The 16,918-nt window shown below is 44.4% G+C and overlaps 1 protein-coding gene across 2 annotated transcripts in view; it reads left to right on the plus strand.

Moving 5' to 3' along the window:
* The window catches only part of CHAF1A (chromatin assembly factor 1 subunit A), a 693,562-nt gene that overhangs the window by 281,473 nt on the left and 395,171 nt on the right, over positions 1 to 16,918 (plus strand). For both annotated transcript variants that reach the window (XM_073594763.1, XM_073594760.1), the window contains exon 7: positions 662 to 879. In XM_073594763.1, coding sequence (XP_073450864.1) covers positions 662 to 879 — 218 coding nt within the window. The remainder of the gene's footprint in view (positions 1 to 661; positions 880 to 16,918) is intronic.

A 16,918-nucleotide genomic window follows, 5' to 3' on the forward strand; every position in this document is an offset into this window, starting at 1 on the left:
AACATTTTGCCAATTATAAAAAAGTGCCAATAATGGAGCCAAAAATGTATGCGCTTTTGCCGCAATTTTACTGTGGTTGTGTGGTTTTTTTTTCATAGGTCAATGACTCGAAAACGTAACACGGGTGCAATATTGATGCGTTCTTGCTGCGTTTTCAATGGAGAGGTGTGTTTTTGGTGTGGTTATTTTAACTGACCAAAAATACAGCAAGCAAGATTTTAACAGCACAAAAGCACAACGGACCAGTGTGAAGACAGACCTAGAATTTTTAAAGGGATGCATTTTTCTTGAGCTTTTCTTGCGCTAAAGGTGCCGATAATATCAGACAGTAAATTCATATGCATTTAAATTCATGATCTTAATTAAAAAGTTGAATATAATACAATTGTATATAAATTATATAATTTTTAAAAACTGTCATTTTCGGTTTCGGCCACATGCATCCTGAATTTTCGGTTTCGGCACCAAGATTACTGTTTGGTATATCTCTGTTATTGAGGAATGAGATGTATGAAACTTTTTCATGACCGTAATTGCTTGTGCTTTCACGGTGTTCAAAATAAGTTTCAATGAAAAATTAGGGTTAAAAATTTATAGTGAATGGCCAAAAAATTATGTTTTTAGTCTAGGTCTCCCTAATTGTTAATTTTTCTCTATTCAGACATTTGCCCAATCATGTGGAAAGTTTGCACCTTTTGAAATTAAAAAGAATATGGCTGTTGCTCCTTTGTGTCGGGTTGAATTTGAAGCAGAACATTCTGAGCGGCTAGGCAAGCTCATCAAAGAGCAAACTTCAGAAATTCATTTTTTGTTGGAGTTAAAGACCCGGAAGCCACGTAGGATGGGACGAACTGTCATCCTGAAACTGCCTCAGATAAGGTATGAAAAAGCTATGCATTTGATAAATAAAATGTTATCTGTACTTTGTATTTTTTTCATAGAGCTTCTAAAGGATAAGCAGTTTTGCCTTTTGAAATTAAGCAATATTGAGAAATTTGTGATGTCAAACATTTTTCACAAAAAAACATTTTACTTCATCTGGCTATTGCTCACCCTAAAGTCTTAGTTTTGTCAACATTTTAAACTAAAATAAATCAGCACATGGTAAGGTACTTTGTAAATGCAAATTGTCCGGTGTACTGCTGATTGTGGTTTTGGTTGAAATCCACGGTCCTTCGCCCCCCCCCCCCCCCCCGCATCTCAAAATCTTCTGGTTACAAATTGAAGGACCTGTCATAGGCACTCATCAAGAGTGTCGCCCTTTTACACTCTTTCCACTCCCCCTACATTTAAAGAAGCTGTACTATTGCTTTTATCATCAAAAAGTGATCAATGAATAACAGACAAGTGATATGAAAAGTTCTGAGTCTACTTCAAGATTGTACTTCATTGATGGAAGCTACATTTTCACTGGGATATATTCAGCCAACTTCAGTCAATTTGACACAGGCAAAAAAGGCTGTAGACATCCCATTGTGTAATCCCTCCAGCTCCCAGATAGCCTTTGTTTTTGTTAGTCAACCTATGTAATTGACCTTTGTGAGATAAACTTGGTTTCTTTAGACATTTTTTTTCTTCTTTGACTCTGGGTGCTTCCCTTTTTTTTTTTTTTTTCTCTTATTCTCAGGATGGTTTCTAACAAGCGGAATTCATCACATATCCACTGCAGCTTTTTATGTACCTTCCAGAGCGCTGCACAGCTCCTCAGAGCCTTGTTAGACCATACTTGGCCTCCACCTGTTGGAAAATGCACAGCTGCCCTGTAATGTTTTATAGGCCCAAAGCCATTGTCCTCTGAGGAATCTTTTCAGGCTGATACACTTGCTATGATACTTGACAAACTTTTTGGAGACTATTGCGATACTGATTATAAGCTGTACGTGTTTAGTGTCGGAACAAGAGTTTACATGTCCTAAGTTGTCTAGCACAGGGTCCCTAAAATTCCCTTGACCAGCTAAGATCTTTCTGGTTTGCACCCTATTAGAGCCTGTCCCCAGATAGGCCTCACCCACAGTATACAAGACTCTCTTGTCCCTCCCTGGAGCAAAATCCTGTGTTTAACAATTCCTGTTTTGTTTCCTCCTTGGATAAGTACATCAAAGAGATCATGTGGGGGGGTAAAAATACTCTCCTTCCCAGGATGAAAAAGGCTGTTGCCCCACATTCACTGTTAGAAATTGGTATGAGTTTTCTATCCTGCTCCTTTGATTTTTCTTGTTACTGTGGTTGAAAGTGGACCTTAATTTGACTCCATTAACTAATAGAAAATTTAATATTCTTAACCACTTCAATACAGGGCACTTATACACCTTCCTGCCCAGACCAATTTTCAACTTTCACACTGCTGCACTTTGAATGATAATTATGCAGTCATGCTACACTGTGCCCAAACTAAATTTTTATTATTTTGTTCCCACAGATAGAGCTAGCTTTGGTATTTGATCACCACGGGGATTTTTATTTTCTGCTAAACAAAAGACTGAAAGCTTTGAAAGTTTTTTTGTTTGTTACAAAACTTTGTAAATAAGTTTTCTCCTTCACTGATGGGGCTGCACTGACAGGCACCGATAAGGTGGCACTGATGGGCACCAATGAGGTGGCACTGATGGTGCACTGATATGCGGCATGGATGGGCACTGATAGGCGGCACTGATGTACTGTTATGTATGGTACTGATGGATGCCAATCAGTGCCAAACAATGCCTGACAATCAGTGATGCCCGTTGTGGGCACTGGCATCCATTGTGGGCGCTGAATGTTATCCCTGGTGGTCTAGGGTGGCATACCTTGTGACATCCCTGGTGGTCCTAGTGGCATCCCTGGTGGTCCAGTGTTGGCATCCTCGGGGGGCTGTGCTGATAATCGATCAGCATAGACCCCCCCCCTTTCAGAGGAGCAGCCAATCGGCTCTCCTCTACTCGCGTCTGACAGACGTGAGCGAGGAAAAGCCAATTACTGGCTCTTCCTGTTTACATTGTGATCAGCTGTGATTGGACACGGCTCATCATGTGGTAAAGAGTCTCCGTCAGACTCTACCGAGATCGTAGTTACGGTGTGTCAGACTGACACACTGCAACAACGATCGCCGTGCGCAGCAGCTTAATATACTGAGGACATCATATGATGCCCAGTCAGGATATTTGAACCAATTTGCTGCCGTCATTTTGCCATATGGCGGGCGGCAAGTGGATAAAAAAAAATTTCAAACAAATTTCTACAAGTGTTTTGCCGGCTTAAAGTTCACCTATCTATATGTTACATGTTGCACCCTAAATACAGGTGTAACATGTACCAATGGTGTACTTCGCCTTTTAAGGCCTCTTTTCTCCCTAAGGTAATCTTTCCTTCCAAATGTAATCAGGATATGGTCTGTCTTTGTTCTGTTCCAAAGAATCCTAAAAATTTGCTCCACTACTTGTATGTGGTGCACACAGTGAGAGTTTACAACCCCTGCCACTTTAGGAAATAAGATTCACTCTTTCTGATTTCCCAAAAGTGTCATCTTGCATCTTGTCTGATCCACCTAGCAATGGTGGAACAAGTTCTCGTTAAGGCCTATAGCCTTGAAAGATGGGATTCTTCCCTATCCTGTTAAAGCATATTCTATAAAAGCTTTAATAGTTAATGTTGGTGCTTCATGTGCTTTTTAGAATCTGTCAATAGGCTTCTTATCCCACTTTTTAAAAAAGTATGGGATTTATTATTTTTTTTTTCCATCTTACTTGCCTAGGTGGTAATGCTGCATTTGTCCCCCACCTGCTCTGACTGAGAACTGAGCGATCAAACACAATCTTCGCAATCTTTCCTGAGCCTGAACCGGCTCAGCCCGCTGGCTGCTGAAAATGGGTCACGGGAACGCAGAATGAACTGCACTCTTGTGATCCACAGGAGAAGTACAGGATGAAGTACAGTAAATGAGCTTTGACTGTACTTCTCCTTTTAATCCCTACCAAGTGGTGTTCTAACCTACTGTAATGGTGCTTTTTTGGAGGTAAGGTGTTTCAAGTTACCCAGAGTGTGAGCCATTCTTGACCGGTTTATGTGGCTTGTTTACATTGTTTGCTGTGGTGCCCATTTGTCCTGTGTAATGTACATTACTGTACAGTGCAGCATTCTAACCTATCTTATGATATCCCTATTCTTTGCTACAAAACTGAGGCTAGCCAAGATGGGGAGGTTTCCAGTTGATTTAAGGAAGCTATATATAGCCAGTTGTAATTTAGGTTGAATATATTTTTATTATAGACAATAGCAAGGAGAAAACAAAGTACATAAGGACTTCAGCATCTCCCCAATGAATTTGCACATAGAATTTGCACATTCATTGATAGTTCTGTCAGCCATTTACAGTAGTCAATGTTGTGAAGAGTTGTAACCGGGTACCCAGAGCAACCGCTGGGGGGTTAGCTGGTAGTATAGACAACAGTAATAATGTTGAAGACTCATAGGGGATAGGAAGAATATTAAAGAATGAGTGTGTAAATGTGTGTGTGTATATATATATATATATATATATATATAATGTGTGTGTATATGTATATATTATATATAATTTATTTTACAGTTGTGCTCATAAGTTTACATTCCCTGGTAGAATTTGATTTCTTGGCCATTTTTCAGGAAATTTGAATAACAAACATTTTTCACCCATGGTTAGTGTTTGGCTGAAGCCATTTATTATTAAATCAACTGTGTTTACTCTTTTTAAATCATAATCACAACAGAAACTACCCAATGACCCTGATTGAAAGTTTACATACCCTGGTGATTTTGGCCTGATAACATGCACACAAGTTGACACCAAGGGATTTGAATGGCTATTAAAGGTAACCATCCTCACCTGTGATCTGTTTGCTTGTAATTAGTGTGTGTATAAAAGGTCAATGAGTTTCTGGACTCCTGACAGACCCTTACATCTTCCATCCAGTGCTGCACTGACGTTTCTCGATTCTGAGTCATGGGGAAAGCAAAAGAATTGTCAAAGGATCTGCGGGAAAATGTAGTTGAACTGTATAAAAAGATATCCAAGGAATTCAGAATGCCAATCAGCAGTGTTCAAACTCTAATCAAGAAGTGGAAAATGAGGTGTTCTGTTGAAACCAAAGCAGGGTCAGGTAGACCAACTAAAATTTCAGTCACAACTGCCAGGAAAACTGTTCGGGATGCAAAGAAAAACCCACAAATTACTTCAGGTGAAATACAGGGCTCTCTGAAAACATGTGGTGTAGCTGTTTCAAGTTGCACAATATGGAGGCACTTGAAGAAAAATGGGCTGCATGGTCGAGTCGCCAGAAGAAAGCCATTACTATGCAAATGCCACAAGGTATCACGCTTACAATATGCCAAACAGCACAGAGACAAGCCTCAAACCTTCTGGCACAGTCATTTGGAGTGATGAGATCAAAATTGAGCTTTTTGGCCACAACCATAACTACATTTGGAGAGGAGTCAACAAGGCCTATGATGAAAGGTACACCATCCCTACTGTGAAACCCGGAGGGGATCGCTGATGTTTTGGAGATGTGTGAGCTACAAAGGCACAGGAAATTTGGTCAAAATTGATGGCAAGAGGAATGCAGTGTGTTATCAAAAAATACTGGAGGAACATTTGCATTCATCAGCCAGGAAGCTGCGCGTATTTGATCATTCCAACATGACAATGATCCAAAACGCAAGGCCAAGTCGACCTGTCATTGGCTACAGCAGAATAAAGTGAAGGTTCTGAAGTGGCCATCTCTGTTCCTAACCTCAATATAATTGAGCCACTCTGGGGAGATCTCAAACGTGCAGTTCATGCAAGACAGCCCCAAAATTTACAGGAACTGGAGGCTTTTTGCCAAGAGGAATGGGCAGCTTTACCATCTGAGAAGATAAGGAGCCTCATCCACAAATACCACAAAAGACTTCAAGCTGTCATTGATGTTAAAGGGGGCGATACGCGATATTAAGAACTGGGGTATGTAAACAATTGATCAGGGTCATTTGGGTAGTTGTGATTATGATTTAAAAAGAGTAAATACAGTTGATAATAAATGGCTTCAGCCAAACACTAACAATGATTGAAAGAAGTTTTTGTGTTCATATTTTCTGAAAAATTAGAAATTGAGATTGGGAGCTCATGTCGCATGACGTGTGAAAATGAATGTTTCCCTATGGGAGCCACGTAACTGGTCCGACAAGTCAGTCCGACTTTGAAAATGCTCCCTGCACTACTTTGGTCCGACTTTGATCTGACTTCAGTGATATTCAATGGGCTGAAGTCGGATCGCCGTCTTAACTGATCCGACTTTGGCACGCAAGTTGTGCTCTGATCTTGAAGGGGAACTCCACACCAAATTTAAAATAAAAAAAGGCATGGGTTCCCCCTCCAAGAGCATACCAGGCTCTTCGGTCTGGTATGGATTTTAAGGGGAACCCCCACACCGAAAAAAACGGCGTGCGAGTACCCCCCAAAATCCATACCAAACCCTTATCCGAGCACACAGCCCGACGGGTCAGGAAAGGGGGTGGGGACGAGCAAGTGCCATCCCCCTCCTGAACCCTACCAGGCCGCATGCCCTCAACATAGGGGGGAGTGGGTGCTTTGGGGCTGGGGGGCCTCCCCTCCCCCACCCCAAAGCACCTTGTCCGCATGTTGATGAGGACAAGGGCCTCTTCGCGCCAACACTGGCCGTTGGTTGTCAGAGTCTGTGGGCGGGGGGGCTTATCGGAATCTGGAAGCCCCCTTTAACAAGAGGACCCCCAGAACCCGGCCACCCCACCCTGTGTGAAGGAGTATGGGGTACATTGTACCCCTATCCATTCACCTGAAAAAGTGCCAAAAATAAAACACAGCACACAGGGTGTTTAAAGTCTTTTATTAAGGCAGCTCCGGCGTCTCTTCCGACTTCTCCCCTCCGGGTTTTCTCCGTGCTCTCTCTCTCTGGTTCTTCTCCCTCTGTCCTCTGTATTCTGCCTCTGCGGAGTTTTCTTCGCTATCTTCTCGGTCTTTTGCTGGGTCTTCTCAGCTGTCTTCTCCCTCTGTTCTTCTTCTGATGTTGACTCGACGCACACTCCCGCTCTAATGCCGGTTGCTTGGTGTGCCTCTACTTATATTGGCATGGGGCAGGGTCACTGGAGGCCCGCCCACCATGCCCCAGGTGGTGATGTCATAAGGGGCGGGACCTCCAGATGACCTCACCCAGTGACCCCGCCCCATGCCAGCATAAGTAGTGGCGCACCCAGCATTAGAGCGGGAGAGAGCGTCGAGTCAACATCGGAAGAACAGAGTGAGAAGACCCAGCAAGAGAGCGAAGATACCGGAGAAGACAGAGGGAGAAGAACCGGAGAGGGCTAAAAGACATCAGCGGAGAGCGGTGAAGACGCGGAGAAGGGAGAAGAACCGGCAGAGGCCGAAGACGTCGGTGGAGGAGACAGAAGAGCCACAGAGGGGAGAAGAAATTGCAAGAGATGGTGGAGCTGCCTTAATAAATTACCTTAACACCCTGTGTGCTGTTTTTTTATTTTTGACACTTCATTCAGGTGAATGGGTGGGTGGGGGGGTACAATGTACCCTATACTTATTCACATGGGATGGGGAGCCGGGATCTGGGGGCCCCCTTGTTAAAGGGAGCTTCCAGATTCCGATGACACCCCCCCCCCCCCCCCCCGAGACCCCGACAAACAACGGACAGGATTGTCGGGAAGAGGCACTTATCCTCATCAACATGGGTGCAAGGACAAGGTGCTTTAGGTCGGGGGGGCGGGGCGCAGGGCCCCCCTGCCCCAAAACAACCCCCCCCATATTGAGAGCATGCGGCCTGGTACAGTTCAGGAAGAGGCGCTCACTCGTCTCCACCCTCTTTCCTGACCTGCCGGGCTGTGTGCTCAGATAAAGGTCTGGTATGGATTGGGGGGGGGGGTCAAGGCAGTCTTTTCGGCGTGGGGGGGGGGGGGGAGAGAGAGATTCCCATTAAATCCATACCAGACCGAAGGGCCTGGTATGCTCTTGGAGGGGGAACCCGTGCCTTTTTTTTTTTTAAACATTGTGCGTGGAGCTCCCCCTAAAGATTCATACCAGACACGGTGCCCTGGTATTGTCTGGGTACCAAAGTTGGATCCATGTTCATTGAAGTTAGACTTCAAGTCGCAGGGCAAAGTCAGATCCAAAGTGGTAAGACTGTCGTGTAGTACCAGTGTGAACCCAGCCTTACACAGAAATGGTTAACCAGACAAGTTTTCTGCTCATGCTTCAATTGGGAACCTTTACTTTATCAGTCTGTCAAAATAAATACATACATATGGTATATCATCACATAATTATCCAAGTTTTATAACCAAATAAAAATACACAGCTATATTATCTTGATCAAACAAATCCAAATCAGTATTTAATCCTTTTGGAGTAACAGTATTAAGAAAATTGATCCAATAAACTTCATGTTTTCTTAGGATCAATTCTCGATCACCTTCTATTTCTGTTAATCCCTTCCAATACCATATATTTCAGTTGGGAAATTTGAATTACCTTTTTCCAAAAAATGTCTAGCTAACGGTGATTGTGTGGTGTGTGTTTTTTTTTTTTTTTTTTTTTTAATCACATTTTCTTTTATTAACCACTTGCCGACCGCCTAACGCAGTTATACTGCGGCAGAATGGCACGGGCTGGCAAAATCACCTACCTGGTACGTGATTTGCCTCCCGCGGGCGGGGCGCATCATGCACCCCCCGGTGCCTGAGGCGGTCGGCATAATTAGGGGAGCGATCCGTGCTGAGGGGGAGGCCACTCATTCTTGGCCACCCCCTCGCGATCGCTCCCAACGAATGACAATCTTCCTCTGCCTCTGTAATGTAAACAGCGGCAGAGGAAGTGATGTCGTCTCTCCTCGTGTCGGTCTTTTCGTTCCGGCACCGAGGAGAGAAGGCATCCAAGTAAGTGCACCAACACTACACTTACAGTAGAACACTCTAGGCACACATTTCACCCCCCCCCCCCCTGCACCCCCTGTCACAGTGAAACCAATAGCAGTGTTTTGTTTGTTTTTTTTCTGATTATTGCATTGGTGTCATTTGTGACAGTTATAAGTGGTAGGGCAGTTAGTGTTAGGCCCCTTTTTAGGTCTAGGGTACCCCCCTAACCCCCCCCAAAAAAGTTTTAACCCCTTGATCACCCCCCCCCGTCGCCAGTGTCACTAAGCGATCATTTTTCTGATCGCTGTATTAGTGTAACAGGTGACGCTAGTTAGGGAGGTAAGTATTTAGGTTCGCCGTCAGCGTTTTATAGCGTCTGGGACCCCCATATACTACCTAGTAAAGGTTTTAGTCCCCTGATTGCCCTCTAGTTAACCCTTTCACCAGTAATCACCGTATAACTGTTAAGGGTGACGCTGGTTAGTTTGTTTTTTCTAGTTTCAGGGCACCCGCCGTTTTTTACCCAATAAAGGTTTAACCCCCTGATCACCCGCCGGTGATATAAGTTAGGTTTTAGGGTCAGATAGGGTCTGCGTCACCCTAGGCAGCGTCAGGTTAGTGCCAGTACCGCTAACACCCACGCACGCAGCATACACCTCCCTTAGTGCTATAGTATCTGAACGGATCAATATCTGATCAGATCTATACTAGCGTCCCCAGCAGTTTAGGGTTCCCAAAAACGCAGTGTTAGCAGAATCAGCCCAGATACCTGCTAGCACCTGCGTTTAGCCCCTCGGCCCAGCCCACCCAAGTGCAGTATCGATCGATCACTGTCACTTACAAAACACTAAACACACATAACTGCAGCATTCGCAGAGTCAGGCCTGATCCCTGCGATCGCTAAGTTTTTTTGGTAGCATTTTGATACAGTCGCTAACAGTCAGGAGCTTTTTTTCCTGTGAGTCTCACTAGTGTACCACTAAATTTAGAGCCCAAAATGGCAAATTGAAGGTACACTTGTGAAGAGGCCTACACGTTTCTGAGCATGACAGGTAGTGAAGAGGAAGTCACTCATTTGTCAGATTCAGGCTCAGAATACGATCCTGTAGAGCACAGCGGCTCCATGACGGATAGCTCCGACGACGGAGTTGTGGTCCCTGCCAAGGTCAGGCGTACCAGACCTCAATCTTCTGTCATGGATGTGCAAGAACTGCAGGTCCCCCATATGGAGCAGAGCAGTACTAGCACCGCTATTCCTTCTGGGGAACTGGCAAGCACCAGCAGCCTAGTACACCCTGGTCATAGTCGATCCAGCACTGCAGTATCACATGGTGCCGTGGCGAGTCCCATAAGTGCAGTTCAAGCTGGTGAGGTGGCAAGCACAAGTAGTGTCCCGCTGCCACCAAGAAGACTAACACAGGCCCGTCGTGCCCATAGTGCCCTTCCTGCTGCATTAGCCAATCCTAATTGGGAACCCACCACTTCTGCAGCACCTGTACTTCCCCCATTCACTGGCCAACCTGGCATTCAGGTGGAAACAGTTGATTTTACGTCACTTGATTTTTATTCGCTGTTTTTCACCGAAGATCTCTATAGATCTATTGTGGACAAAAGCAATTTGTACGCTGTTTAACACATCGCCACTATTCCCCAGTCCTCCCTTGCCAGAGATTGGAGACCAATTACGGTTTCTGAATTTAAGCTCTTTCTGGGCCTTTCCCTCAACATGGGCATAACTAAAAAGAGTGAGTTGCGGTCATATTGATCCACTGACCCAATTCACCATATCCCCTTGTTCTCTGCCTCCATGACCAGGGCACGATAGGAGCAGATCTTGTGGTTCATGCACTTCAATAACAATGAACTCTGTCGTCCTCATGGAGATCCTTGATACGATCGGCTCTACAAAATTCAGCCCCTTGTAAACCACTTCAACGTTTTGCAGACTTGTTTACTCCCCATGAAGTTGTCTGTGTTGATGAGTCCCTGATTAAGTTTTCTGGCCGCTTGTCATTCAAATAGTACCTTCCCAGCAAGCGTGCCAAATACGGGGTCAAGATGTATAAGGCTCTGTGACAGGGCCACAGGCTATACATGTAGTTTTATGGTTTACGAGGGAAAAGATAGCCACGTAGAGCTGACAAACTGCCCTGACTACATAGGAAGCGCTGGCAATTTGGTGTTACCCTTATTCAGAAAGGAGTACCACTTATATGTGGACAATTATTACACGAGTATGCCACTTTTTAGTCACTTGTTTTGATCAGATTGGAGCATGTGGCACCGTGCAACTTAATCGCCGGGGCTTTCCCGAGCTGCTTGTAGAGTCCCGTCTTAGGCTGGGGAGAGAGCCTGCTTCAAGTGTTATAACTTGCTCGCTATGAAGTGGAGGGATAATAAGAATGTTTTCGTTCTTACCTCCCTTCATGCAGACACGACGGTCCAAATTACTACGGCGACTGGTGTTGTGGGGAAACCCCTCTGTGTCCACGAATATAACCAAAATATGGGAGGGGTGGACCTCAACGACCAGTTGTCGCCGTACCTAATTGCCCGAAGGCCAGACGCTGGTACAAGAAAGTGTCTGTATTTATTTCAATTGGCTTTGCTGAACGCTCATGTGCTATACAGAGCTTCAGGACGGACTGGATCCTTCCTTAAATTCCAGGAAGAGATCGTCAGAGCCCTTCTGTTTCCAGATGGTGCTCCACCTCACCTTCCCCAACCAAATGCAGTAAGCCGCCTGCATGAGAGGCATTTTCTTTGTGCTTCCGAGTACCCCTACCCAACGAACCTCCCAAAAAAGATGTGTCTGCAGCAAGCGCGGATATAGGCGTAACACCCGCTATTATTGTCCCTCCTGGTCTTTGCATTGGTGAATGTTTTGAACGCTACCATACACTAGTTGAGTATTAGCGTAGGAACTGCACAGACTAGGCACACTTTCACAGGGTCTCCCAAGATGCCTTCGCATTTTGAGACCCGAACCTGGAACCGGTTAGTTACAAAAGTTAGTTACAAAAAAAAGTGTAGAAAAAAACCCCCCAAAAAAATATATAAAATAAAAAAAACAAAAATAGTTGTCGTTTTATTGTTCTCTCTATTGTTCTGCTCTTTTTTTTACTGTATTCTATTCTGCAATGTTTTATTGTTATATTTTATCATGTTCGCTTTATAGGTATGCAATTTTTTTTATACTTTACTGTTTACTGTGTTTTTTGTTAACCATTTTTTTGTTTTCAGGTATGCCATTCAGCTGCAGAACGGATTTATTTATCTTGACAGCAACAGCGTTTGCTCCCACTATACATAAAGCCATGATTGCAGCGCTGTAGAAGGTGATTTCACCATCACAGTAAAAAAAAAAAAAAAAAGAGCATATATGCCGAAGCATAGGGGCAGCAGGGGCGGGGGAGTGATTTGCTCCTACCTTTTGGGGCGGATGCCCCCATGCTTCGACATATATAAACGGTGCATGTATGCCCATCATTAGAAGTGGATGGATGAAGGGAGGTATTCTAATGGTGGGCATACCCACCGATCAATCTCTTTTTTTCGTTCAGCCCACAGGCTGCATGAAAAAGTTTACAATATATGCCCAACAAGGACCAGCAACGTACTGGTATGTTGCTGGACTTTGAGTGGTTATACCAGAATGATGCCTGCAGGTTTAGGTATCATCTTGGTATCATACTTTTCAGCCAGCGGTCGGCTTTCATGTAAAAGCAATCCTAGCGGCTAATTAGCCTCTAGACTGATTTTACAAACAGTGGGAGGGAATGCCCCCCCCCCCCACCATCCATGTTTTTCTCTGGCTCTCCTGTCCCAACAGGGAACCTGAGAATGCAGCCGGTGATTCGGCCAGCTGATCAGAGACCAGAATGACTCCAAACATCTCTATGGCCTAAGAATCTTGGCATTTTATGGCCTTCAAACCTGTGATAGGTAGTGAGGCGTGAAATCAGGGTTTCTAAGGGTGTAAATTTGTGAAGGCGGTGCTTGGTTTTTGGGGCCCCGTACGCGGCTAGGCTCCCAAAAAGTCTCCCACATGGGGCATCATCGTACTCGGGAGAAGCAGCAGAATGTATTTTGGACATATGCCCATGGCATGTTTGAGTAATATATCATTTAGTGATAACTTTTTGTAAAATTTTTTTTTTTTTTTTTCAATCACTTGGGACAAAAAAATGGGCTCAGCATGCCTTTCAGCAATTTCCTTGGGGTGTCTACTTTCCAAAATGGGGTCATTTTGGTTTTTTTTTTACTGCCCTGCCATTTTAGCACCTCAAGAAATGACATGGGCAGTCATAAACTAAAAGCTGCACCCTAGTTTGTAGACGCTATAACTTTTGCGCAAACCAATAAATATATGCTTATTGACATTTTTTTTTTACCAAAGACATGTGGCCGAATACATTTTGGCCTAAATGTATAACTAAAATTGAGTTCATTGGATTTTTTTTTTTTTTTTTTTTTACAACAAAAAGTAGAAAATATCATTTTTTTAAAATAAAAAACGCACAGGTGAACAAATACCATCAAAAGAAAGCTCTATTTGTGGGAAAACAAGGACGCAAATTTCGTTTGGGTACAGCATTGCATGACCGCGCAATTAGCAGTTAAAGCGACGCAGTGCCAAGTTGTAGAAAGTGCTCTGGTCAGGAAGGGGGTAAATCCTTCCGGGGCTGAAGTGGTTAAGACAAATTTCATCATACAACATAAACCTAATAATACACACAACTAAAGTATTTATAGAAGTCTTTTTGCTTACTCTTCTAACCTACACTAAAAAAAAGCAAGAAAAAAAATGTGCAGTTATACTTCTCTTATAGAACTTAGCAGATGATGGCATCCCATGAAAGAGGAAGTGTACTGAGTTTTATAGGTCCAAATGTCGTGGTTTTTTTTTTTTTTTTTTTTTTTTAATCCAGGGTGCTATCGCCTCCCAAAATACTTTAATCTTAGGGAAAAACCACCATGAGTGGAGAAATGAGTCCCTTTTGGTTGTCCCCTCCAGCAGTTAACATCTGTCTTTGGGTACATCTGTGCCAACCGGACCGGGGTACGATACCATCTTGTCAAATTTATAAGACATTTCCTGTATATGAGAGCTTATGGAAGTATGAGTGTGACCTGACTCTGGGGTATTAGCACACCATACTAACGCCATTTGACAGTATCTCCAAGTTGCCATTGGTAGCTCCCCTAAAATCGATGTCAACTCTATTAAGGGTAACAATTTGCCCTGTGGAGCAAATCTAGCGCAGTTAGTCTTCCCATCCATTACCTCATTGATCTAAACTTCCCAAACTTTCCAGTATTTATTCTATCCCATATGGGTAATGTTTTTGTTAATTGTGATGCCCATTCTGATAAAACCCTAAAGGTGGCTGGAATCCATGGGGCTCCTGCCAAATTCCTACCTGCTAGTGTCTTCTCCAAGGGCACCCAAAGCTTACTAGCAGAGTCATAGCGCCAGTTCATAATTCGTACCAGAGCCATGGCTCTGTAATACATTGCCCTTCTCTCCCTTCCTTCCTGTTTGTCTCCTCAAAATCTCATATGCCAACCTGGGGTGTTTATCTCCCCCACAAATGTCATAAATGCCCTTTGTATTGGTTTAACCACTTCCCGCCCAGCTTATAGCAGATTTACGGCCGGGCGGTGGTTCTGTTATCCTGACGTCCAGCAGGATAACATACCAGCGTGCGCCAATCTGACATGCCGCATCTCTGATCGTGGTAAGGAGCCTCTGATGGAGGCTTCTTACCACGTGATCAGCTGTGACCAATCACAGCTGATCATTGCGTAAACCAGGAAGTGTCGGTAAACGGCATTCCTCGGTTCTCGCTGACGGAGAGGCGATCGGCAGCTCTCCCTGTCAGAGGGGGGTCTGTGCTGATAATCAGCACATTGATCATCAGCATACCCCCCATCATATGTGCCCAACAGCTGCCAGTTGGTGCCCCTTCAAAGTCTCTGTGCCAATCGGTACCCATCAGTGCCCAGCCGTAACACCTGTCAGTACCTCATCAGTGCTGACCATCAGTGCTGCCTGTCCGTGCTGCATATTGGTGCCTATCAGTGCTGCATATCAGTGCCGCCTAACAGTGCCCATCAATTCTACATATCAGTGCCGCCTCATCAGTGCACATCAGTGAAGGAAAAAACAAACTTTTATGACAAATTAAAACTTATTTTTTTTTTTTTTTTTTTTTTTTAATTAGCAAAAAATAAAGCCCCCTGAGGTTATCAAATACCACCAAAAGAAAGCTCTATTTGTGGGAAGAAAACTTATAAAAATTTAGTTTGTGTACAGTGTTGCATGACCGCGCAATTGTCATTCAAAATGCGACAGCGTTGAAAGCTGATAATTGTCCAGGGCAGGAAGGGGTGAAAGTTCCTGGTATTGAAGTGGTTAAAGAATAATAGGTTCTGTATGTAGAACGTAAATTTTAGGAATTATACTCCTTTTGAGAGCATTTACTCTGCCAAACCATGTCAGAGTATGACTTCTCCATCTCTGCAAGTCCTTTTATATATTTACCACCAAGGGACCATAATTCAGATCATATAGGTGCTTTACACCTGGAGAAAGAAATATAGATCCCCAAATAAGATAGTCAAAGCGCCAAACAATAGGAAAGGATTCTTGCAGAGCAGCTATCATCCCTGAAGGAACACGGCTCTGCATCAGTACCGACTTCTCAATATTCATTTTTAATGAGATGGGAGGCCAAATATACTTATTTCTAACATCAATTCAGTCAGGGATTCTTGAGGGGAGGAAAGATATAACAATAAATCATCCATGTAGGCGAGATCTTAGGTTCCATTGATCCAATACAAATCCCTCCTAATCTTCCCATTCCTCCTAATCATGAATGAGTTTTACTATGTGGCCTTGTAATCTAAGGGCTAGAATCTTAGCCAGGAGCTTAGTGTCGGAGTTGAGGAGGATCCTTCCCCGGCTTCTGGTTAATCATCATAGGCCAACAATATTTCCCGGAGGAAATGGATTGGAGGCTGAAATGGAGTTGAAATACCTACAGAGAGGGGTTAATAGAATTGAGGACAACTTTTCTCGAATTGTCTTCAAGGGCAGCATCTGAGCGATAGGCTCCTCCTCCCTGAAACGGGAAACACATTAGTCCACCATTATAAATTTCACAGGCTTACCTGCGTGCCTCAGTTGTTTGTTTCCTCCGGACCCACAGAGCTGCAAAAGAAATGTTTGTTATTTTACTTCAGTCTCTGTGCTGGTTGCAGGAGACCCCCTGCCAGCATCCCATCCAGCCCTGCGGGCCTTGGGAGGGAGAGCAGGGGCAGTTTATTTGCGTTGTATTGCTCTGCCTGAGATTTCACCCCTACAGAGGGGTCTGCAATCATCCCCCCCAAGCTGCAATAATGCACTGACATTTCCCCCATGCTGCTGCTCAAGGGACCTGCCGCAGTTTTTTCACCAGGAAACTCCATGTGCAAACTCTGGCAACATACTCCCAGACATGAAGAGCGTACAGTGGTGTGGGTGCATGGATGCCTTACCCCCGATTACAGCCGCTACCACGTCGGACAGGTAGGTGCCTCACGGCTTATCTTTTGTTCCTCTCCTAACCCCGTTATGTCCACAACCGCCGCCTGCTTGATTGCCGGTGTTTTCACCGCGATCGGCGTCCTCTACACACCACAGAACAAGCCTCTCCTCATGGAGGCTCTGTGGGGTGTACCAAGATGGCGCCGGAGACACTTCCGGGTTAGCGGCCATTTTTCTGGAGCCTGCTTCCAGGGATACAGAATGGGCTATGGTTACATCACTTCCGGGGGCGGGAATTTTAAAATTAAAAAAAAAAAAAAGATTGTTAATAGCAAATCTATCAATATACAGGCATACTGCAGCAGAGTCCCCCTCCCTATTGGACCCAGAAGGGAGGATACAAATTGCAGCGGCATGTGCAGGTATATCCACCAACCTGCACGGGGTCAGCTGGGGGCGGGGCTGGAGCTTAAGCAGGAAGCAGTTAAAAAGGCC

The sequence above is a fragment of the Aquarana catesbeiana genome, linkage group LG01 (genome assembly GCF_042186555.1).
Source record: "Aquarana catesbeiana isolate 2022-GZ linkage group LG01, ASM4218655v1, whole genome shotgun sequence".
NCBI classification, from domain to species: domain Eukaryota; kingdom Metazoa; phylum Chordata; class Amphibia; order Anura; family Ranidae; genus Aquarana; species Aquarana catesbeiana.